The sequence below is a fragment of the Uloborus diversus genome, chromosome 1 (genome assembly GCF_026930045.1).
Source record: "Uloborus diversus isolate 005 chromosome 1, Udiv.v.3.1, whole genome shotgun sequence".
In the NCBI taxonomy this organism is placed as follows: Eukaryota; Metazoa; Arthropoda; class Arachnida; order Araneae; family Uloboridae; genus Uloborus; species Uloborus diversus.
Window position 1 is genome coordinate 231,641,551 of NC_072731.1, and position 23,845 is coordinate 231,665,395.

Genomic DNA, 23,845 nt, shown 5'->3' on the forward strand with positions numbered 1-23,845 from the left:
ACATGCTTGATCAAACATATAGATTTGATTTGGAAAAGTTTTATCAGAAAATAGCTTTGATGTCAAATACAAAAATGAAATGTTTTTGAGTTAGTTAGTTTCAAAACAAGTGTTTTCAGGATAACTTAATTGCTGGTTTAATGTTTAAACGGTACATTAAAAATGAAATTTTCAATTCTAACCCATATTTTGTTCTCTCAGCAATGAAAAATGAATACTTCAGCTGCTCGACCTTACAACACGTCAATCAGTAATTCACCCCTGCTGCCTTTGCTGATACTTTCTCTGGCGAAGCAAAAACACACACCCTTAGGAACTACACAAATTAGAACAGAATATGACTACATAATTGGTAATGTATAACTCTTTGTTTAACCAACTAAATATTTCATATTCAGAATAAATGATGAAAAAACGTGTTTTTCTAAATCATCAAAGTAAGAAAATTAAAATATTGGATTTCCTAAAAGTTTCTAAAATTCTTTGTCAATTTTTGTAATGCTCTTTGAAATTGTTTGTCATGAATTTCCTCTTAAAATGAGATTTAGAAATAATGCGAAGAAAAATAGTTTCAAAATTAAATTTTTATACTAATTGCTTTGAAAGCTTTTTTAGTTCTACCTTTTTTTTTAGTATCGATGAAAGGACAATAATTTATAATACGAAGAATTGTACGTATAAGACATATGAGTGTAGGATGCAAATTAGTGTTTGCATTTATTGTAGTTTTTGCTATTGGCAGGATGTTTTTAGTCCTTCATTTAATTTCATCGATTTCATTAAACATGAGTTTTTTTTTTACCCCTTTTTTTTTGCATAAGAATAAATTAAAACTATGTTAAAAGCTGCATTGACTTTAAATTTTTCTCAAAAAATTCTACCACTATACACAGTTTGCTAAGTAAGGAGACTCATTTTTTTGCCACGAGACTATATTGCTCACACCTACGCGACCGGTTGGAAGTGGTAGGAGGGACTCTAAACACGAGGTTCAGTTGGCTACGAGCTCTCGGAGCGGTGGGAGGTCAAATTCAGTGAGTGAACCTCCACGCAGAGCCTCGTCATGGAGAGAACTTTGGAGCAATGCTATGCGATAAAATTTTGCATGTAACTCCAAAAGATGAAAATGAAAACGTTTGATTAGTTCACTCAGACTTTCAAGGATGATTGCTTGTCGTACCAGCAGGTCAAAATGTGGCACAAGTCGTTCAAAGACGCCCGGGAGGAAGTCGCCGATGAGGCTCCTTCTGAGGGTCCATCATCATCGCGAACGGACGATAATGTTCCTCGTGTGCGAGATTTGCTGCACAAAGACCGCCGAATGAGTGTTCGTTTGATGTCAGAACAATTAAATTTGCCGAAAACAGATGTTCATCGAACTGTTACGAAAGACTTGGATTTGCGCGAAACTTTTGTCGAAAGTCTTGCCCAACCGTTCCCATTGTCGACTCCTATCTGACCCAGACCGGTCTTTCAACGGTGCCACAGACCCCTGTAACCCCGGCAGACTTCTTCTTGCTCCCAAAAGTGAAAAGGGAACTGAAAGGAAAGCACCCTGAACAACATACAAAAGACCACGACGAGGTGCCTTAACAGCATTCCCAAAAGCGTGTTCCAGAGGACCTTCGATGCATATCAAACACAAGGGCAAAGGTGAATAGACGCAGGAGGAGACTGTCTTGAAGAGTATTAAGTTTTATTAAATGTTTGATCAATAAAACTGTTTTTTTTTTTTTTTTTTTGAAAAAAGTCTCATCACTTTTGGGACAAACTGTGTACCTTTTTTTTTTCTCTTCACAACTACTACTTTAAATAATCTGCGAAAGTTTTCAAGTTATTTTTTTTTAGTATTTATAGACGTAATACCCAAGAATTTCATTTCATTTAAAATTACAAATTGACATGAATATTAATAAGTAAGTACATAATTCTTTACAAAAGGTTTTGTGGTGTTTAGACTGGTAGCTTTTTTATTTTTATGTGTTTGAATGAATGAAATCACATTACAATGTTTTTTTTTCTTTTTTTTTGATAATATTGCATTTATGCGACATCAAACTTACAAAAAATTGTTGTTCCATCTTTTTATCACATAAACTTTGTGGTTGAAAGGAAACTAAATTACTTCTTAATGGTTTTTTTTAAAAAAAATTTCAGTTGGTGCAGGATCTGCTGGATCGGTTGTGGCCAATAGGTTGTCCGAAATACCATGCGTGAATGTGTTGTTACTAGAAGCTGGTCCACCTCCTCCTATTCTAACAAGTGTTCCTGTTTTAGCAAGAAGTGGATGGTACACAGAAATTGACTGGAGATATCGAACTGCACCTCAAAAGCATACCGGGAGAGGCCTGATCAATAGAGTAAGTTGTTCGTAAATAATGTGGGGCTGATTATACAGCATAGTTTTGCTAAAATTTTACAATGTTCAGAAGTTTAAAGTAAATGTACTGATTTTTTAAAAACAATTTATAGAGTTTGTTACTGTAAAAAAAGAAGCAATAAAACCTTAATAGATTAAAAGAAGTTACTATATACTTCGTGGATCCCTTATTGAACAAAAACGAATGAATTTCATTGGCAGCTCTCAAGTAAAATTACTTTAGCCCCAAGCAGCTTCACAAATTCTCATACATACCTATTTCCTACTACTTCCCCTTAGTTGATGCACAGCCCGGTTGTGTGAGGTTTGCTTAAGGCACCGTCGAGGCAGATTTTAAAATAAATTTCAATGTATTTAAAAGCAAACAAACAACAAACAATTCTCGCATAATGTACCTAAGATTCAGCAAGACCAAATCTTATATTCCTGTTTAAAATTCGAGCATAAACGATTCAGACGCTAACTATTTACGGAACGTACTTGATTTCAATTACACTCAGGAACATTGAAAATAGCGCCCCAAGAAAGAAGAAAGGTACGATCACGAAATTTTGCATGCAAGAAGAGTGACATCTCATATGCAAATGATCCAAGTATGGTGTCAATGCGCATGACCGTTTACCCTACAGTATCGGTGTAATCGGGGAAAAGGTGCTATATAAACCAGTGCATAATTTAAGATCTATAAATGTTACGATTGCTTCCAGACTGTCGGAGAGCCTTAATGTGCGAAGGAGGCCAGGTAGATGAGTTAGGAAACGTTTCTTACAGTTAAGCGAGTTTGAGAGAGGTTTGATCATCGGCATGAAAATTACAGGCTGGTTGACTAGCCGTGTTGCTGCCCAGGGGAATCGTTCGGAGTGTTCCATTACAAACTGTTGTAGGCAGTGGACACGACATGGTACCCACGTGCAAAAAACCAGGTCTGGAGTGACCAGGAAGATGACGAGAAGAGGGGATCGAAGGATTGCGCGGCAAGCGCTCGTGGATCCCACAGTGGTTCGTTCCATCATACAAGCAGGCGTAGGGGTAGCAGTTGTTCCCCGAACAATTTCCAGACGTCTGGCGGCAGTGAATCTGCAGTCCAAGTGCTCTTTTCGTGTACTCTCTTTAACACCAAAACATAGGCAACTCCGTCTACAATGGTGCGAAGCCAGAGCCATGTGGGATGTCGCTGACTGGCAAAACCTGGTGTTCAGTGATGGATCCCGTCTCGTTTTGGGGTCAGATGATAACCGCGCACGGGTATAGAGGGACCTTGGAAAAAAGTACCATTCAACCCATTCTATCACACGACACACTGCCCGAACAGCGAGCATAATGGTCTGGGGGGCTATTGCCTATGATAACCGATCCAGTCTAGCTGTTGTACGTGGAACCCTAACGGATCAACGTTATGTTAATGACATTCTGCAACCACATGTAGGACCACTCCTAAATGGTCTCCCAGGGGCCATTTTCTAGCAAGATAATGCTCGCCCGCATACAGCTAGATAGTTGCTCAAGACTGCTTACGTCCTTTTGAGACTCTTCCATGGCCAGCTGCTCCCCCGACTTGTCTCGTATAGAGCATGTATGGTGAACAGCTGAAACGCCAGATGCCGCCGTACTTCTCTGTGCAAGATTTAGAAGTGGTTGTTCAAAATTTTGTGGTTCATCTGCCTCAGGATAACATCAGACGTTTAATTAGCTCGTGTTGCGGCATGTATTGCAGCAAAAGGAGGTCCAACGCGCTATTGAAGTAGTACTATATATTTATCATTTCTTAGCCTGTACCTGGATTTTCGGATCAAGTGCATCTCTCGCCTGTATTATTCTGTATATTAAATTTCACTTCAATTCAATGCTTTCTTCTTGGGGCACTATTTTCATTGTTCCTGAGTGTATTGTATATCTCAAAAATACGTATTACTATTCAATATGATAAATGATATTCAATGTTCTTGCACAATATTAAGATTCGTAAAAATGTTAAAAATAGTAAAATTTCAAAATTACTACTTCAAGGGGGCACTGCAGTCACCGTCTAATGGTGGATCAAAAAGTTAAAACAAACGCATGCTGTAGCGTATAAAATGCTAATAAGTATAGTAATTTTTGTTTGTAGTATGATTTTTTTTTATTCTTTTGAAATTAATTTTTTAAGTCCTGTGGATATTCTGGCCCACCGTAGAAAGAAATGAGAACTCAAGAAGCATTCTTAAACGTTAGAAATTAATGCTAATCACGTAGTTCGTAGTTCTGAAGCAGCCATTTCTACTATGTTGAATTCGATATTTATCAATTCTTGATTGAACTACATTTTTATGCATAACAACATTCAATTCTAAGCGCTAATTGATTTACATTTGTAGCTGAGTTATTTTTCAAATTGCTGAATCGCTTAATTTTACCTTTTTCCGTTTCGTATGTTTCTAATTTCTGAATTAAGTGATTTAATTCTGTCATATGCTCTGCAAATCATCAATAAAATTCTCACAGATAAATGGTGGTAGTTTTCTTTTTAATTGATCGTCCATTATTTCGTTAAACTTTTCGAGTTCTGTAATCTTTCATTTTAATACTTTTTTAATTCACTCATCATAAAAATGGTTATACAGAAAAGCAAAGTCTTGTTAAGGGTTCTTTCCTTGCGCAATACTAAAACTATAAATCCCAACAATTTTTTGATGAAACTGTTCAGCCGATAATATGAGCAATAAAGTAAAGTTGGCGCACTGTTTTAGCGATTGCAATTCTGAGCTTTTGTTCCTGCTAGTTCAAATTCTAAAAGTTCTTTCTCGGTTAAAGTTTTCATTTTGTTTCCAAGAATTTTTTTGCATACTGTCCTTTCCAACTAAATGCTGCAGTAAAATACGGTTATTTAATTAAATTATTTTCAAATAAGACAGAGATGAAAGCCTAATTTTTCAGCTAATGTTATCAAATTGAACTTTAGGTTTAAAAAAAATTCATACCTATACAAATTCACACAAAACAATAAAAAAAGGTAAAACTTTATCCTCTTTCAAAAAAAAAAAAATGCTTTGAACAGACGAGCATATTTGTTGTTTCTTTCATGCCAATGAGAAGTTTATCAGTCCAGAGCTTTCTTAAGTTTAAACTTTCGCTATTTACAGCAATCAACTCACTTTTTAGGGGGAAATATTTTAAACTAACATTATTTTGAGAGGCTCGAAAATATCATTTAGGGACAAAACAATTTCTGTTGCTGAAAGCCATCAAAACACATCGAATGCGAGAATTCGTTAATAAACACTTATAAGAAACTGCCTATGTTTACCTCGTTGCCTCAACAGACACACTTGGAACACAATGTTTTACCCTCTTCTGTAATTTTGTAAATCACCGCAAGGTAGCGTATTCGAGCGCTGTAGTTGCGAATTGTTGCAAGATTGTTGCCTTTCGGCTATTTCCACTACAACTGTTATTGCAGTTTTGTGGTCCGAAAGACGTGGCGCCATCTTGCTAGGATCAGAATTGTGGTGCATGTGAAGCGTGTGGATTGCGTGCTGAGTCGGTGGACAAGTTCTTGGCAGCGGGTTTTGATTCGCTGACCTTCAGTATGCTAACCAAGTACTTTACCACTAGGCTAAAAGAAAGTCAAGGCTCAAAACAAAGTCAGATTATACGACTTTGAACATACACTTCAATAGAACAACCTTTGATGCTCAGATTTACAAGATTTTAATTCTCTCAAGAACTTAAAAAGAAGCTCCCCCCCCCCCCCACCCTTTCCCCGTTTATGTGTGTGTTTAAAATAAGATTTACTCTTTTATTTTTCGGGGAGAACCCAAGAAGCATTTTCTTTTATTTTATGATCATTTCTTGCTATTGTTGCAATATTCTTTGTTCCAAAAAGATGAGAAACGAGGACAAAATTATGGTTCCTTTTTTAAACTTGCATGATTCTTACCGGGCACCATATCTGTTTCGATGCTGTTTATTTCGCGAATCATAAGCCGTTGAACCAATAGTCAACTCCTTGTGTTCTAAAGTAAATGCTAATGATGTCGTGAAATTATTCGTCGAAGGTTTCAGAAGCAATTTCAAACGACCAAAATAATAAGTTCTTTCTTTTTTGATAAGCTTTATTTAATTTTTGATTGCTTCTGAATTCATGATGATTGAGAGCTGAAGCAATAACAAAGAAAGTTCATTGAAATATCCGAAATTTGACTCGTCTGAAATATGATAAAATGAGCTTTTTAATTCGCTCTTTAGAATTTTTTACCATATTCCGATCATTTGCCTCGATAATGGAAATTTGAGGATATAACTATCCAAGCATCAACGCTTGGTTAGCCAAGAGTGAAAAGCGGGAAAAACGCCTACAATGGGTTGCTTTATTTGTGTTGAAATGAAAAACGACTGAAGCATTATCGAATATTTTAAGATGAGAAATTTGTCTATCAATCTTGTCAAATCAAGATCTTCAAATGAAACAAAATAGATGACGTGTTTTGAGTGTTAAGTGCGTATTCATTGGTAGTTAACTTGGCGGTTGGCGCCGTGTATCAAATTTCTCAGCATATTTGGCTTTAAAAAAAACAATGGAAGTTTCAATGTTACCTCTCTAGACAAGATTATGAAAAAACGTTTCTTTTCCTTATTTTACAAAAAAAAAAAAAAGTTAGCAACATTGTCGTAGTGACGAATAGGGAATGGGGTTGTTTCTTTCAGTCAAAAGTAGTACTCTATGTATTTGTAGTACTACTATGTAAAAGTAGTAGTACTCTTTCAGTCAAAAGTAGTACTAGTAGTAGTTATAAAGAAGTTTAAATGTTACCTCTCTAGACAAGATTATGAAAAAACGTTTCTTTTCCTTATTTTACAAAAAAAAAAGTTAGCAACATTGTCGTAGTGACGAATAGGGAATGGGGTTGTTTCTTTCAGTCAAAAGTAGTACTTTTTGTCCCTGAAATTTAGAGAATAAGTAAAAAAAAAAACATGGACCCAGAAAATACTTTTATTTTTTAATTAAATTTTTAAAATGTCCGATTTTTGAAACAAGGCGTGGTCTTGATAACGTCACAAATGATGCACTCTGCCGCATCTTTCTACCGCGATTCCACGTTATGATAATCAAGAAGCGAATTAAAATTGCGTTCTACACTTGCTATCAACCCTATCGTTGCCAATACACGTGAGTAAAGATGCGAATTAAATATTTTGCTCTGTAAATGGCAACACAGAATGGCATTTCATCATTTGTGATGTCATCGGACAGAAGCATAAACATTGAAAGCACGCCGATTTAAGTAATTTTTTTAAAAAAATATTAAACTTAAACAAATTATTTAAAAAATGGTCAGATCCTATGTTTTTTAGCATGCTCTTTCAGAAAAAAAAAATGCTTTTAAATTTTGGAAACGACCCCATTTTCGTAGCATTTAAGATTGAGAATTTTTTCTTGCCATTGCAGTCTATATTATTTTGTTATTATTATTATTATTATTATTATTATTATTATTATTATTATTATTATTATTATTATTATTATTATTATTATTATTATTATTATTATTATTATCAGATCAATTTCTTTGATACGAACATATTATTATACTTATTTTTTCTCTTTATGAAATACGTTTATTTTTGCCATTAATTAAGACATTTAAGATCATGTGCCCGTAACTAGTCAGTTAAGTAAGTATTTTAGTTATGAGCAGATATGATTGATCAGACTATTTAGGCATTCATACTCAAAATTATTATTTTGGATTGCTTACAGAACATAGGTTACATTTGGCAAGCGATAAATAAAAGAGTAGTAAAATAGTTGAAAATAAAGGAAATTTTTACATCTAAAAAAGTCCAAATTCTAAGCTACAACCCATTTTTTTTAAACCCTTAACCGTGTCCATAGCTAGTCATTTACCCTAGGCATATTTGGCTTTAAACATGGATGTATATGTGTGTTACTTACGGTACTGCTTAAGTTGTATTTATATAAATAAATTTTTCAACAATCATTGAAAGTTGTCTTACTTTAATTTACTAAATTTTGTAGAGTGCTCAAAAAATATTAATGTTGGAGTGTTTCAACCAGCCCACCACTCATGTTACAAAAAAATAAATAAATAAATAAATAAATACAATAATAATAATAATAATAATAATAATAATAATAAGTTAGACAAAAATAGGAAAGTTATAGAAGAAACCCAGAAAAACACTCATTAACTTGATGAGTGTTACAGAGTTACAACCTTATATAATTAAAAACAGAGCGTATGTACTTATCTACCTACGTATCTACCTATCTACGTCCGAGTTACTTCTCCCGAATGCCAGTGAACTGACCATCAAACCAGGTATCGATAGATTCGTAATTTTCCCGACTTTCTTTATGCTTGGTTATTTAACATAATCATCCGATAATAATTAGCGGATATCAATTAAAAACTATACATTAATTATGATACTATTAATTAGATTTCGACATCAAATCCCTATTTATCGAAGGCTTTCCTCCATTCAAATTACCATTCAGTGCTTCATCTCAACTTTCCGCAACAATGCTTTTATTAAAATTTGTGGCGTGAAGAAAATCATGGAGGAGAAAGATTTGTAGCCATTTTTTTCTCTCGAATATGAACAAATAAAATTATGGCTTTTGTTTTGAGACTTTTCCTGTAATAAGGGGATTTCAAATGGTTCCTTTTTGGTTATTTTCCCGCAATCTGCCGCAAAATTTTACTGCTTTTTTTATTATTATTTTTTTCAAGACTGATAGTTGAGCTCGCGTCACTTGACATACTTTTATTTTCAAGGTAGACCTTGCAAAGCCGGGCGACGCAGCTAGTAACGATATATTTTCTTCGTTTTTACTGCAACGACTGTAGATTGGAAACTGGAATCTTCCAAATGCGCTGTAGAGCTATTGATATTTTTCAGCATCATCGTTCTTGAGATTTCCGTAATTATTACATCAGATCTAATTTTCACCGAAACGGGTTCACTGGCGGAAATAGAAGTGCATGGATGCCGGCTGCTGCAGATGTATGTTAGCCTTTAAATTAGGCTGAGTCACATTGACATGAACGAAACACGAGCATCGAATCTTTCCCTTTCCCTCTCATTTGGATACGTTCGTCTATTCTAGCCATTTGCTAATTTTATTTTCCTTTCTTACTTTTAATTTCTTCCGTTATGTTCCTTTTTTCCCCTGCAGCAATTAATTTTCCCAAGAGGAAAGATGTTAGGCGGCACCAGCGTCCTTAACCACATGGTTTATGTTCGTGGTAACCGGAATAACTTCGATGATTGGGCAGCACAAGGTGCTACAGGCTGGAGTTACGATGAAGTTCTGCCTTATTTCAAAAAAGCTGAAGACAACAGAGATCCAGATGTTCGTAATAATGGTACTTTCATGTATTGTAGAAAACGTTCTTATTTTTTTAGCAGTAGCACTTGAACATAGGAATTCATTGACTTGTAATATACAATGCAGCATACGCAAAAAATCTCTCTCCGTGTAATGCTCTGCCGATGTAGTGGGTTTAGTGTTAACCAGGGTGCACCACGAGGAGGCCCACTACATTACATCCCGTATTTTTCTTGAAACCAGTGCTTGATTTGGTTAAGATTTTGATTTAGTTGAACATGAGTTTTTAATAATTTGGCAAAGATTAAGTTAAAAAGTTTTCAAAAATAATAACTAAGCTGCATCTGGCGTTTCTGGAAATAAATTGTGAGGTAAAATCTACTCCCCTGCTATCTTTAATAGGTAGGAATTATTACCGATTCAAGTAAAAATTCACAAGAAATTTCCACGAGGGTTTTGAAAGGAAAGGGGTATTTTTTTCTCTATTACCATTAAATGAAAACAAAATACTACTCTCAAATTCATGAAAATTAAAACGGAATAAAGTCTTAATCTAACATTTAATTACATATGGATGTTAAACTACTATAGGCTCTTTGAGATAAAAACAAAAACAATCAGATTATCCTTCAGCGAAGGACACTGAGATGGACTGGATCACATTCCACTGAGGGCAGGAAAATATTGCTAGATTTATAAAATTACACCATTTTCCATGGCTAGGGCACAAGGAAATAACGCAAGATAATAGAGGAATTAAAAAGATCTTAAACTGGACACCTATCGGAACAAAACCGAAGGGGTGCCCAAAAAGAGAAGAATACTAAAAAAAAAATTAATTTGAATTTTGACATCTTGAATTCAAATTATGTTTTTCGCAATCACGAGTGTGTGTATGTAGGGGTGTGTGTTTGTATGTGGGGGATATGTGTGTTTGTGTGTAGGGGTATGTGTATGTGTGTGTAGGCATATGTGTTTGTGTCTGTGTGCAGGCATGAATTTGTGGTTAGTTGTGTGCATGTGCGTGTATGTTTTTGTGTGTGTGTATGTGTAGGTGACTGTATGTATGCGTGTATGTGTTTGTGTGTGTGTATGTGTGTGTAGGTATATGTGTGTTGGTGTGTGTGTGTGTGTAGATGTGTTTGCGTGTGTGTGTTTAGTTGTGTATGTATGTGCGTGTGTGTAGGTATATGTGTGTTGGTGTGTGTGTGTGTAGGTGTGTTTGTGTGTGTGTGTTTAGTTGTGTATGTATACGCGTGTGTGTAGGATATGGTTGCAACCTGGAGACGGCTTTCACTATAGGAGCAGCATGGTGAGGAGCCGGTCGACGGTGATGCTGCAGAGGGTTGTGGTGGGAAAATAAAATGATAGGACGCCAAAAAAAAGCAGTCAAATAAAAGCAATAAGCAATCGTGATTACTCAAAAAATCCTCCCATTCTTATTTTTACTGTAAACTGTATTTTATGCATGTATCTTTATTTTTAGCACGAGGTGCATTTTTAGAAACAGGAAAAGACTTTTAATTTACCCTGTATAAAAAGATGTATTACATTTTTCTCGAACTTTATCAGAGAGATGTTGTCCCTAAACTCGCTCAGGGGGGTTGGGGTTTTCATGCAAAAATATCAAAGTAAGAATCAAATTCATCATCTATTCTGTATGACGGTGCATTTTAGTGTCTTACAAGCTATAACTATACTAGCTATACTATTGAGTCAAAATAATGAAAAATGCGAGACATAATTTCTTCACCTAGTATGCATACTTCAGTTTCAGAATGAGTCCTTCTTATTATTCATAGTATCCATAATTTATTTGACGCTGAATAATAATATACGAGGAGTAATAAGCTGACATGTATAATCTTCAATGCTTTTACAGCTTTTTTACTTCTTTTTACAAAAAAGGAAGTATTGTATTCTCGAAAAAAATTTCACTCAAAAATCGACCTTAATTTCCATTTTGCTAACCCCAGAAAGATTGTTGAGTTTTTTTTTTTCGACCCGACCACACGTGCATATATACCTAAGAACGTATAGACACTCGAAATATCCATTTTGACGATTAATGAGTTAATTACGAAGAGTTTCCTCGTGACGTCTGTGTGTACGTATGTCTGTACGTATGTGCGTATATATGTCGCATAACTCAAGAACGATATGTCCTAGAAAATTGAAATTTGGTACGTAGACTCCTAGTAGGGTCTAGTTGTGCACCTTCTCTTTTGGTTGCATTCGAGTATTTCTAAAGGGGTCTTTTGCAGCTTTTTGGGAGAAAATCATTGTTAATTTCGATGCAAACTCAAGTGGTGTTATAATCTGGCGGACATTTGGCGATATATCGCCAGTCTTTTTGGTCACCAAGTTTTGTCGCCAACGTGACGACAAATTTGGCGATTTTTTTTTAAAATTTGGTTTTAATTTGGCCGCTGTTGGGGATATTTTGAATCACATTAAAATTGCCAATAATGGAGAAATAACATTAAATTGGTGTAAAAGGAAGTCATGTGATGCACACATCAGCTCGTTCAATAGAGTTTGCAAATCATATTCGTGATATCGTAGCCTCAGAACAACAGTAGGATATCTTGCTGTTGTTTTTGGGATTAGATGTCTTACGGTTTCTCTCTGAGGCGACGATATGTAGTTACCAAGGCTTTTTATTAACACGCTTTTATTAGCTTCACCTGTATGTATGTATGTATGTATGTATGTATGTATGTATGTATGTATGTATCTTGTAATGGAATCTTGCAGCTCAAATTTCACCCACTTCCTGCGATCGGATTCTTTTGAAATTTGGCACGCGATCTCAGACCCGATGACAATGCAATATTCTATAATCAAATTAATTAATTAACCCTTTTAATTGTTAGTTTCCTCCAATTTTAATCAATATTTTGGCATAAATCCAACAATGTGAAAAAGGAAAAATTTAAAAAAATACATCAAAAAATGCTCGCAAAAATTATTTAAAAATATCTACAAAAACCTTTAATTTTTCTGCATCAGACAAAATTTGTTCCAATGTTCCAAGGTAATTAGAACATGAAATATAATTGTTTTTAACTAATTTCATGCCAAAATTTAGGAGAGCCTTCAATTGGAAATTCATTGCTGATCAGACCATTGTTGAACAAAACTTTTATTCAAATGCATCTCAAATTTTCAAAGTAATATAAATATGATTTCTGCAAACATGCATCGATGACTCACAGTAGCTTCCCGTCGGGGTGCCCTTTTCTTAACTTTATGATATTACCTCGCACTCGTTTTATAAATAATTTCGTCGCTTGATAATTCTCCAACATAAGACTAAAAAGCAGAAAAATAAAATAATAGTTCAAAAAACTAAAAAAACACGCTTTTCGTAGCAAAATGAACTAAAAAGTGAAAAATAATCTTTGGATGATAGTAGTTGACCAATCACTTAATTATAATGTAATACAAAAAAGCGTGGGGAGCTTCTTATCAGTTGTCTTGAATTTCCTCCATTTGTAGTCCAAGCAAAAATGTAAATAGAGAGCACCCCACGCTTTTTTGTATTACATTAAAATTAAGTGATTGGTCAACTACTATCATCCAAAGATTATTTTTCACTTTTTAGTTCATTTTGCTACGAAAGCGTGTTTTTTTAGTTTTTTAAAACTATTATTTTTTTAATATAATTTACATAATTTTAGGTTTTCATGGCGTTGGCGGACCACTAACTGTTCACAGACCTCGCTACGATACGGAAGCAAAAAGACGTATATTTGAAGTCGCCGAGCAGTTGGGATATCAAAATGTCGATTCAAATGGAAGAAACCAGACAGGTAACATGGTAAAGTAAGACAAACAACGTTAGAAAAGGCACAAATTTGCCAATTACAGTTGTAATTTGCTGTAATTGGCAAATTTGTGCTTTTTCTAACGTTGTTTGTCTTACTTTAATGTTCAGCATAAAGGTATTTATTTATCTTAGGTAACATGGTGTTGAAGATGCTTGACGTACGAGTATTAATAATGTATGCATTTATAAAGCATTTTTCACTAGTATGACAATTTTATTCTTTACTAGTGGTACCCCGCACGGCTTTGCCCGTATTAGAAAATTAAAAGGTCATTTGGTTCGCCTTTATATTTACAAATAATGGATAATGAATCTCTTGCTAATTGGCTATGTTCATTCGCTCTCCCATTGCACGTCATGATAATTTCGTAATTAATTCGTCCATCTTATGGTATGGTAATTTCGCTCCGGAAAATGTTCTTAAAATTGGAATAGAAAAAGAACAAAATCGAATTTTCAAAAAAAAAAAAGCTTCGAGGTGCACACTCCCATGCTACAAACTAATATTGTGCCAAATTTCATGAAAATCGGCCGAACGGTCTAGGCGCTATGAGCGTCACAGAGATCTAGACAGACTTTCAGCTCTATTATTAGTAAAGAAAATTCTGCTATACAATAAAAAACTGCATCTATTTTGTAGCTTAGTCGATCCATTTGCTGTCTTACATTCCTCCGACTTCTTTAAAAAAAAAAAACCTTCAAATTTAATGATATAACTGCTCCTGATCTTTGACAAGAAGGCAGCTTAATGATTTCTTTTATCATGTGTAATGTTTTATGAACAATTAACGTTTCTGGATTAAGTATTGTTTTTGCTTACATTTACATTTGCACATACCTATATGCAGTCTATCACAGGTGACACCTAGGGCAGTAATTTGGTATCACCCCCCCCCCTACAAATGCAAAAAAAATAATAATAATAAAGGCTTTAATGTTCCTTAAAAATATGAAATTCATACAATTTTTAGAAACAACTAAAAAAATTTTTACCACGAAATTTTTAGTGGGATAATGTACATAAGACAAATAACAAATAAGAACGCTTTTTATATACTTTGCCCTAGACACTTATGTGCAGAACCGTTGCGAGGTGTAAAAAGTAAGGGGATGTATGAAATTGATGGCCCCTTAATTATTACAAACGTATCGCAAACACAAGGAAAAACAATAGGTTTCAGTTTTTTGGTTTAAGAGGAAGTCACTGCTAGGTCTAAGTTTTGAAAATATGAGCCTAGTCCTTAGTATAACATTCAGTGCATGATGTGGGATGAAGGTGACTGGGGTCCGGGGATTCACCCCCCAGAAAATTTTCATATTTGTAGTCGTAAAAATGCATTTAAGCTTTATATTCTTCATAAACTTGCAATTCCACTTTTGGTGTCAACCCCCAGACGGGTGACATCCGGGGCGGGCAGTCCCCCTCACCCCCCCCCCCCCCCCGTAGTGACGCCATTACTGTATGTGAGAACTATTTTGCAATGTTTCATGTTTAAAATACATTTAAATCTCTTGCTGAGTTTGTGCGCTGGTTGTGTTTGTGTATTTATAAGGTCAAAGTAGTTAAAATATCCTTTTCGATTTTAGGAATTTTCGATTTTCAAGGAACACTACGAGGAAGTCAGAGGTGTAGTACAGCAAAAGCGTATTTAGTTCCTGCTGAAAATCGTCCAAATCTCGATATTTTACCAAATGCAATGGTCAAAAAGGCAAATATCTTTACTTTTTACTCGAATTTCTTCTTTTGTAGCTATTGAATGCCTTATGTCGACCAATCATTTAAGGCCTTTTAATTGCTGAAACTTTAACGATTATAACTTCTTTGTTATGATTGGAACCACCAACTATAGTTGGGGCAAACCTAACCTGGCAGCGTCGTAATGTTTTGATTAGGTTCTGCGAAGCCTTCACAGTTCTGCCAGGTTAGGTTTGCCCCTTTTAATATAAAAAGAAAAGGGCTTAAATTATCGAAGGTATGTATTAATTAAAACCAAATTAGCATTCTTTAACAAATTTGGTGCCGAAAACGTACTTATACGTATAAAATATCGGTACCAATAAAATAAACGGATCTTGTTACGTAGGGTGAAATTGAATTAGAACTTTCAAGTTGCACAGAACTGAAATGGGGATGCCTCCTTCAGTCAAAAGTAAGGCAAACACACCAGTAGTGGTCAGTGCTTTATAGTGCTTCAGTAGTGGCCACTTTATAATTGAAAAAATAGACTTCCAAGTTTCCGAATGAATTCAAACGTGCAGGAGGTACGTTTGATGCACTTTTGAATCCATTGGAAGACTAGGAATCCTATTTGTTTCAAATATAAACCTTGAAGTGACCACTATTGAAGAACTGGCCATTACTGGTGTGTTTACCTTACTACTTTCAGCCACTGAAATTGGTAGAATAAGCAAAAAAATATAAACCTGAAGTGACCACTATTGAAGAACTGGCCATTACCTTTGTGTTTACCTTACAACTTTTAGCCACTGAAATTGGTAGAATAAGCAAAAAAAATATAAACCTGAAGTGACCACTATTGAAGAACTGGCCATTACTGGTGTGTTTACCTTACTACTTTCAGCCACTGAAATTGGTAGAATAAGCAAAAAAATATAAACCTGAAGTGACCACTATTGAAGAACTGGCCATTACTGGTGTGTTTACCTTACTACTTTCAGCCACTGAAATTGGTAGAATAAGCAAAAAAATATAAACCTGAAGTGACCACTATTGAAGAACTGGCCATTACTGGTGTGTTTACCTTACTACTTTCAGCCACTGAAATTGGTAGAATAAGCAAAAAAATATAAACCTGAAGTGACCACTATTGAAGAACTGGCCATTACTGGTGTGTTTACCTTACTACTTTCAACCACTGAAATTGGTAGAATAAGCAAAAAAATATAAACCTGAAGTGACCACTATTGAAGAACTGGCCATTACTGGTGTGTTTACCTTACTACTTTCAGCCACTGAAATTGGTAGAATAAGCAAAAAAATAATAATAATAATAACATGGCCCAGAAAAGACTTTTATTTTCCCAGCACTTAATTTTAAATTATTTTTTTTTGATGTCTGATTTTTCAGTAAAATTTTTCATCGTGTGACGTCACAAGTGATGAAAGCCATCTTGAATCGGAACGCGTGGTTGTATTTTCTGGCAAGATATCGCCTTTTAATGATTTTTTTTCACCGTGAGCCATCTATAAGCGGAACGAGAACTGTTAGTTAAATAAAGTACTCATAATAGCGAGGTTTGGCATTGTTCTGAAACTTTATTCTGGTAAGCCTAGAGATTTGTTCACTTGTGACGTTAGCAACGAAAATGAAAACAATGGCTGAATGTCGTTTACGTTTATTTTTTAAGAGAGAAAATAAGTTACATTAAGAGAGAAAAATAAGTTTTATATCAAGAACAAAAAGTAACTTACCCCACGTTTCTGACGATGTTCTTTCAGAACTAAATATTTTTACAAATGTGAAACAACCCAATTATAATTCTTTTTTTGTAAATTTAAATACAATTAATAAGTGTTTGTTCACTCGATTGGTAACGACTTCATTTTTTCCGATAGAAAGAGAAAGTTTAGTAAAAAAAAGGAAAAAAAGTACTCTTGTAATTGCAGCGCCGTGTACAAGGGGAGGGTTTTAGGGGTTAAACCGCTCCCTTGTTGAAAAAATAAGTAAAATGAAGTAAATGTGTATTTGACTTAAATTTACTTTAATGAGAAAGTTTGCGTTCAGCGTTTTTATTTTATTTTAATTTTCTCTCTGAATTTTTTTGCGATTTACAACTGAAGCCTTACAAACTGATGTAATATTTAGGAAAAAGTATGGCGGACGAACCGCTGAATGATCTACCAATGCAAAGAAAGAATATTGCTTATTGTAAGGAGCTTATGGTGAATTTGGCATATGTTACATCTATGAAGATGCATTACTGATTATGCTTGGCTGTGTAATTTGCATCTGCAAAGAGCTCTTTCTTGTTTAGTTTATTAAGCATTATTTCAGAACATAACAACTTGATATACATTCTACATAATAAAAGAATTTGTGAAGAGTTTTTAATACTCATTGCAATATACTACGTTGTAAACAGATTTAATTAAAAAGAAGCAAGCAAAGTTTGATTAAAGCGATTCTGTGAAACGAAGGAATACTTTGGTAACTTGTACAGCTAGAGGTATCCTTCAAGAATACAGCAGTCCTTACATGTGAATAAACGCCATACTGGGATCGACAATTTGTCGTAAAACTAAAAGCTGTAGGGGGATTGAATTCTCCTCCCCCTACTGGTAAGATTAAAACCCCTCCCTTTATGAAAATCTGGACACGGGCCTGTGTAATTGATTCCAGCAAGCATGCCTTTTAAAAAGATTTTTAATCTATCTCTTGATTTTCCTTTTGTAATTATTAGAACTCAATACTAGTAATCATCTTCTCTTTCCCGTGATTTCCTATGCTATCTACAAAAGTTTATAATAATAAAAGTTAACATATTTAAATTTTATATGTATTGTGACCTGCAAGATTCACCTTAACAGGAGGTTGGCCCTAAAACTCGGGATTTTTTAAAAACATTTTAGTTTAATAATAGTTCTCGTCTTATCTCTTTCTAGATCCTAATCGAAAACAAAAGAGCTGTCGGAGTAGTATTTGATCATGGAGATGACATCTACGAAGTTTTTGCAACCAGAGAAGTAATTTTATCTGCCGGAGCCATTAACACACCACAACTACTCATGCTATCTGGAATAGGTCCGCGAAAAGATCTCCAGAAACTAAATGTAACTTTTTTATATGTTTTTGGACACAAGTAGCATAAATTATAATACCAATTACTCTTATTAAGTTATACATATACTATGATCACATAAAGTATCTAAACCAACAAGGAGTCACTCAGAGGGGAAAATGTCAAATATGGGAATCTAATTGATATTTTGAAATGTTACTATCGTATATTATGAATGATTTTTCATTACTGAACCTTATGAATAAGCGTAAATTATTTTAAAAAACAACTTTCTGTTTCTTTTGTTTTTAGTCACTTGTTTCATAACATTCTAATCTTAACTCGGTATCTGAACTGAACTAGACCTTTCAGCTTCATTTCTTGAAGGAGTTAACTGATATATAGGGCCGTGGTAGCCCGATCGGTAGAGTGTCGGATTAGGGGTCGGAGGATCCTGAGTTCGAACCTCGATGGTCGAAGACCCACCGTCGTCATTAAAGGGGACTGGGCGACGTTAAATATGCTCGTGGTCTCAATGTCCTCCAAGTGAAACGATACCTCTAGGGGTGCTAGCACCAGGTAGCTATTAGCTCCTGGTCTAGCTCTAAATTCTCATTAACTTTTCGATCCGGTGATGGTGCTTCCATCTATCGGTATAAAAAATAATGGAGGCAAGGCACATAGTATGCAGTCCTCGACATAAGTACAGTTGTAGTCAGTTGTGACTCGGAATCGAACTGATATATACAGGGTGATTCGGAACAACATGTCAGAGACGCGCGACATGGGCTTAAAGATTGATGCAGGAAAACGCAAAACCGTTAGAGAGAATGAAATTTTTTGCAGAAAGTGAAGTTTACATAACGTTATACATTTACATGAACATTTCAAGTAGTGTCTGTTTTCCATGGGAAGACACTTAACTACTCCTTCGTCACGTGGTATATCCAATGATTCTATTTCGCTGTTTTCGGCGAAAGGTATACTTGGCTCATAGCATTTTGTTGTAAAAGCAACAGTTTTTAAAATGTAAGAATAACTGAAATGACAACAGACAAGTGAATCAAGCATAGACTAATAATAAGAGTAAACCGAGCTTTCCCAGACTTGCTGATGAAAAAATTGGTTCATGGATACATCATGTGACTGGTGGAAGGCTTGGCGAAAACTTTGGCAGCATGGTTGTTAGATGGCAGGATTATCTATAGTTTGGCACTCGACATGTATTTTAAGACGTAATGTGTTTTTATTATTTTTTTTTCCAGGTGCAGAGATTGAACTGTATTTCTTTTAGTTATGCATTATTTTGATAATAGTAATCAGTTTTTGATCACAGTTTTTAGTAACTTTTATTTCATTCGGAACTGCTACGTCAGCGTTGGCGTAAACGTAATGGCGTAAACGTTTTACGTTAACGCAAAAATGTACTAATCAGTAATTGAAATTGTAGGTAAAAATCTTACCGTTTGCCGATTCTTTTTCGACACTTCCATCTTTAATTGCTTAGAGAGTTATTGAAATTGAATAAAGAAAATGCAGAAAAACTCATTATATTAACAAAATATTTACAACTTAGAATAACAAATTTACAAATCGGACTCCATAAAAGATCCTTCCGTGTTCCATCAATTCTATTTATTTTATTTCTCGCCGGCGTTGATCGTCTGCTGCGATCAACGTCCGCTGTTGCTAGGATATCCACTAGTCACATGGTTTGATTTATGAGCAGCAAAAGGGTTGCCATAGCTCGGTCTACTCTTATTATTAGTCTATGGAATCAAGTGATGTAAAGGACACTAAGCCTTTTTGCACATTAAAATGCACGCCCAAGTTAAGGCTGTCTGGTTGTCTCATTTAGATGCGCGTGGATTGCTTACCATTCACTCCCGCGTAAAATGGAACTCAGCGTTCGAGGAGGCGGGGCGAAGTGCCTTCCCGTGAAAAACGGACAATACCTACACTCAACTGACGCTTTCCGTCGCTTCATCCTGGCCAGCTATCTTCCCGACATTCAGTGCCCTCTTGCGCTTCTGGATTTCGCATGAGACCCTATGTTCCGGTATGATTCTTGTTTATTACTATATGCCTGACCCCCATGCACATTCCTGACACGTTGTTCCAAATCACCCTGCATATAGAGAGAAAAAACGATGGGTTGTAGTAGTTAAACTTACGTAAGTTTTAGTAAAGCAGTTAGTTTTACGTAAAACGTGCGCAAGGTTCAAGCGATAGTGAGGTTCAACTTGGTTTTCAAAATTCTTCATGTGAAATCTATTTTATAAATTCGCAACTCCAATAAACTATAGGTGGCACTGCAGCCATTGTCTAATGGCGGATGAAAAAGGTAAAACAAACAAATGCCGTAACTTATAACTTGCTTTGACGCTTTAGTGAATGACAGTAATTTTTCATCGTGTTTGTGGGAAGCTTTCTTTACTACTCTTCTGAAATTATATTACACCATAAACTGTCTGAAACCTGTAATTTGCCCCAAAGAAAACACGTGGAATGGAATGTTTTACCATTTTCTTTAGTTAATCGCCGCAAGGTAGTGTATTCGAGCTCTGGAGTTGCGAATTACTACCTGAACAATTCATAGAAGTTGACATCCGAATAATTCTATTTTTTTTCCTTTCTGATCAAATTGAGATTAGTCTTTTCTTTTTCCTTGCTTAACTTTTGGTAGTGAGTATGGATTTTTGAGGATGCAAAGCGTTACAATCGTATCCAAAGATCTGATTGACACAAAAGGTTTTGTTCGGCTTTTGAATATATGCAATGAGTCAGAACAGAATTCATACAATGTCGAACAACGTGTTCTGTAGGCCACGAAAAAATTCAGCGTAAAAGAATTCTTGGGATCCAAGGATCTACAAGAAATCCAAGAAATATATATCCCCTTAAATATTACTAGTAGATTACTCTACAACCTTTTCGGCTGCTCCAAGGGGCATCGCATACAACTAATGCTGCTTGTTAGGATCAGTATTGTCCGTTTTCTACGAGAAGGCACTTGACTCCGCCTTTGTCACGTGGTGTCCGATTATTCTATTTTGCTGTTTGCGGCAGAAAGCATATTCGAATCATAGCATTTGGTCGTAAAAACAGTAGTTTTTAATATGTAAGAATAACGAAAGTAGCAACAGACAAGTGAAGCAAAAAATGTAAAGGACACTGATTTTTTTTGCACGTTAAAATGCACGCTAAAGTTGAGGTTATCTGGTAGTCTCATTAACAAGTGCAGGGATATGTTTACGGTCACCCTCGCGTAAAATGGAACTCAGTGTTTGGGAAGGCGGTGCGAAGTGCCTTTTCGTGGAAAACGGACAAAACGGTAGTTTGGAAGAGAGCGTGGCGACGCCGTCTCCCGATATATTCAGACCGTTACTGTAAAAATACTGCAATTGCAATGAAAATTGGTTTCAAGGCACCTTTTTCTTTGTTGAGTCTCTCAAAACCAGAAGTTTTAGTTCATTCAAATATTTGTTTTCCAACTACGGCACTGGTTAGGATGTAAGACAGTAGGGTATAGGGAAAAAAATCTATTCCAACTAACAGCGGAATGGTTTTCAGATTTTAAGAAGATCAAATTTCATGTTTCGAGTATCATATTTAATCATTTTCGCGTAACTCTAAATTTATACTTATGTTCAGATAGTCGTATTATATTTTGTCTGCTTTATAGAAATTGTATCTTTGATGAAAATTTCCAAAGTTTCAGTTGGGATAAAATTGAAAAGAGAAGTCACGAGTTATTCCACCATTTACGAAATACTCTTTCAGAATTTAATGAACTTAATTTCCAAGTAAAAGCATCACACTGGGAAACTCTCAAGAGTACTGAATATTGCTGTGAATAATTCGTGAAATTTGATTTCTGCAAGAAAGAACATGTTTTGCATTTTCACTTTAAACCAAACTTTGAAGCATGTTTTTGTAATTTTTTTTTAATTTTACATTTTCAGATTCGAGTAGAAGCTGATTTGCCTGTTGGTTTAAATTTGCAAGATCATGCTGGTCCTTTTATGAATTTTGTAATGCCACCGAACTTTGAAAGTTTAACCGAAAGAACATCCAAGCCTGAAAATATACTTCGTTATGCATACAATAAAACGGGTAAGTTTCTAATACCTTAAAATACGAATTTATTGTTCATTTTGAAAGTAAGAGGATTCGAACATAAAATACATTTCTCAAGTATGTGTATCAAAGTCAGATTAACGTTTTTATCGCTGAGGAATCGCCGTCCCTTTAGCAATTTTCATAGGCACAAACCAGATACATGATAATAGCACATGCAATATTCTTATGGCTTATTTAAGGTAGGCACCGAAAAATCTTGACGGCTTGTATTAAGACTTTATTTTGGATAATCTTTGCATGACAATAAATCCATCGCAGGTAGGGGAAAGTCTTTACGAAATTAGATTTAAGGTTTTAAGACTTTATTGTGAAGAATCATTGCACAGCAATAAATCCATCGCAGGTAGTGGAAAATCTTTACGACTTGTTTAAGACTTTATTTCGAGGAATCATTGCATGATGATAAATCCATCGCAGGCACTAGAAAGTCTTTACGGCATGTTTACGACTTTATTCAAGGAATCATTTCATGATGATAAAGCCATTGCAGGCACTGGAGAGTCTTTGTTTCGTTGATGGTCAATCGATGAGGAATATCAAGAGAAATGTTTAAGGTCTCGTCTGCTCCACATGCAGTCACCCGAATTATATCTAGTAACCTATAATCGTCAAGACTTCACATTAGGTAATGAAACGATTTCTTGACAATAGGACTCATCACATTTATTCGAGGAATTATTATTTTTGATGTTTATTGATTTCTATATATTCCCTTTTTTCTTCTTCTTCTTCTCTAAAGGAACCTCTCTCGCTTATATGTTATTATGTATTACATGTTACATTACATTATGTAACATTATACAATAAGTTACAGCGCTGCTTTATTGTCAGACAATACTTACTGCAAATCCTGGCCGGTATTCTACAGGAAAACAAAAGTAGTTTTAATTCAATAATATTTAGAACTTTGTAATCTATGTTTTACGGAATCTTTATTGAGCTTAAATTTCAATTACAACTTTATAATGTTAATAGTATTGAATTTTGCAAATAATAAGAATACATCGCCTATAAACTAGTATTTTTGAAGATGGAATTGTTTGCCGATAAGCGATAATAGATGACAGGTGAACGCAATTGATATTTTCTAGCGAATGAAAAAGTTTCAAAATGTCTGTTTTCTGTAAGTTTTTCAATTTCAGCGGATATTCCTTATGGGAAAAAAATACATTTATTTTTATTTGATTTATTTACAGGGCCACTGGCATCTACTGATGGGGAACTTATGCAACTATTTTCCAGTATCGGATCAGCAAATCAGCCAGCGGATTTTCCAGATTATCAGATTCATTTTAGTGAGACAACCGCACAGCTTGCCAAGGAGTATTTCGGACTTCTGCCTGAGGTAATATTTTACGCGGAATGCAACTAATGAAAAGTCGGAAAAAACTACTGTGAAAAATGTGTGTAACTATTG

At 35.0% G+C, this 23,845-nt stretch overlaps 1 protein-coding gene across 1 annotated transcript in view; it reads left to right on the forward strand.

Annotated features, from left to right (window-relative positions):
• Positions 1-210: 210 nt before the first annotated feature.
• Positions 211-23,845, forward strand: part of LOC129219264 (glucose dehydrogenase [FAD, quinone]-like) — a 33,542-nt gene continuing 9,907 nt past the window's right edge. The window contains exons 1-8 of the mRNA XM_054853595.1: positions 211-352; positions 2,158-2,360; positions 9,561-9,750; positions 13,397-13,528; positions 15,133-15,254; positions 18,170-18,337; positions 22,251-22,401; positions 23,625-23,773. Of these exons, the coding sequence (XP_054709570.1) occupies positions 211-352; positions 2,158-2,360; positions 9,561-9,750; positions 13,397-13,528; positions 15,133-15,254; positions 18,170-18,337; positions 22,251-22,401; positions 23,625-23,773 (1,257 nt within the window). The remainder of the gene's footprint in view (positions 353-2,157; positions 2,361-9,560; positions 9,751-13,396; positions 13,529-15,132; positions 15,255-18,169; positions 18,338-22,250; positions 22,402-23,624; positions 23,774-23,845) is intronic.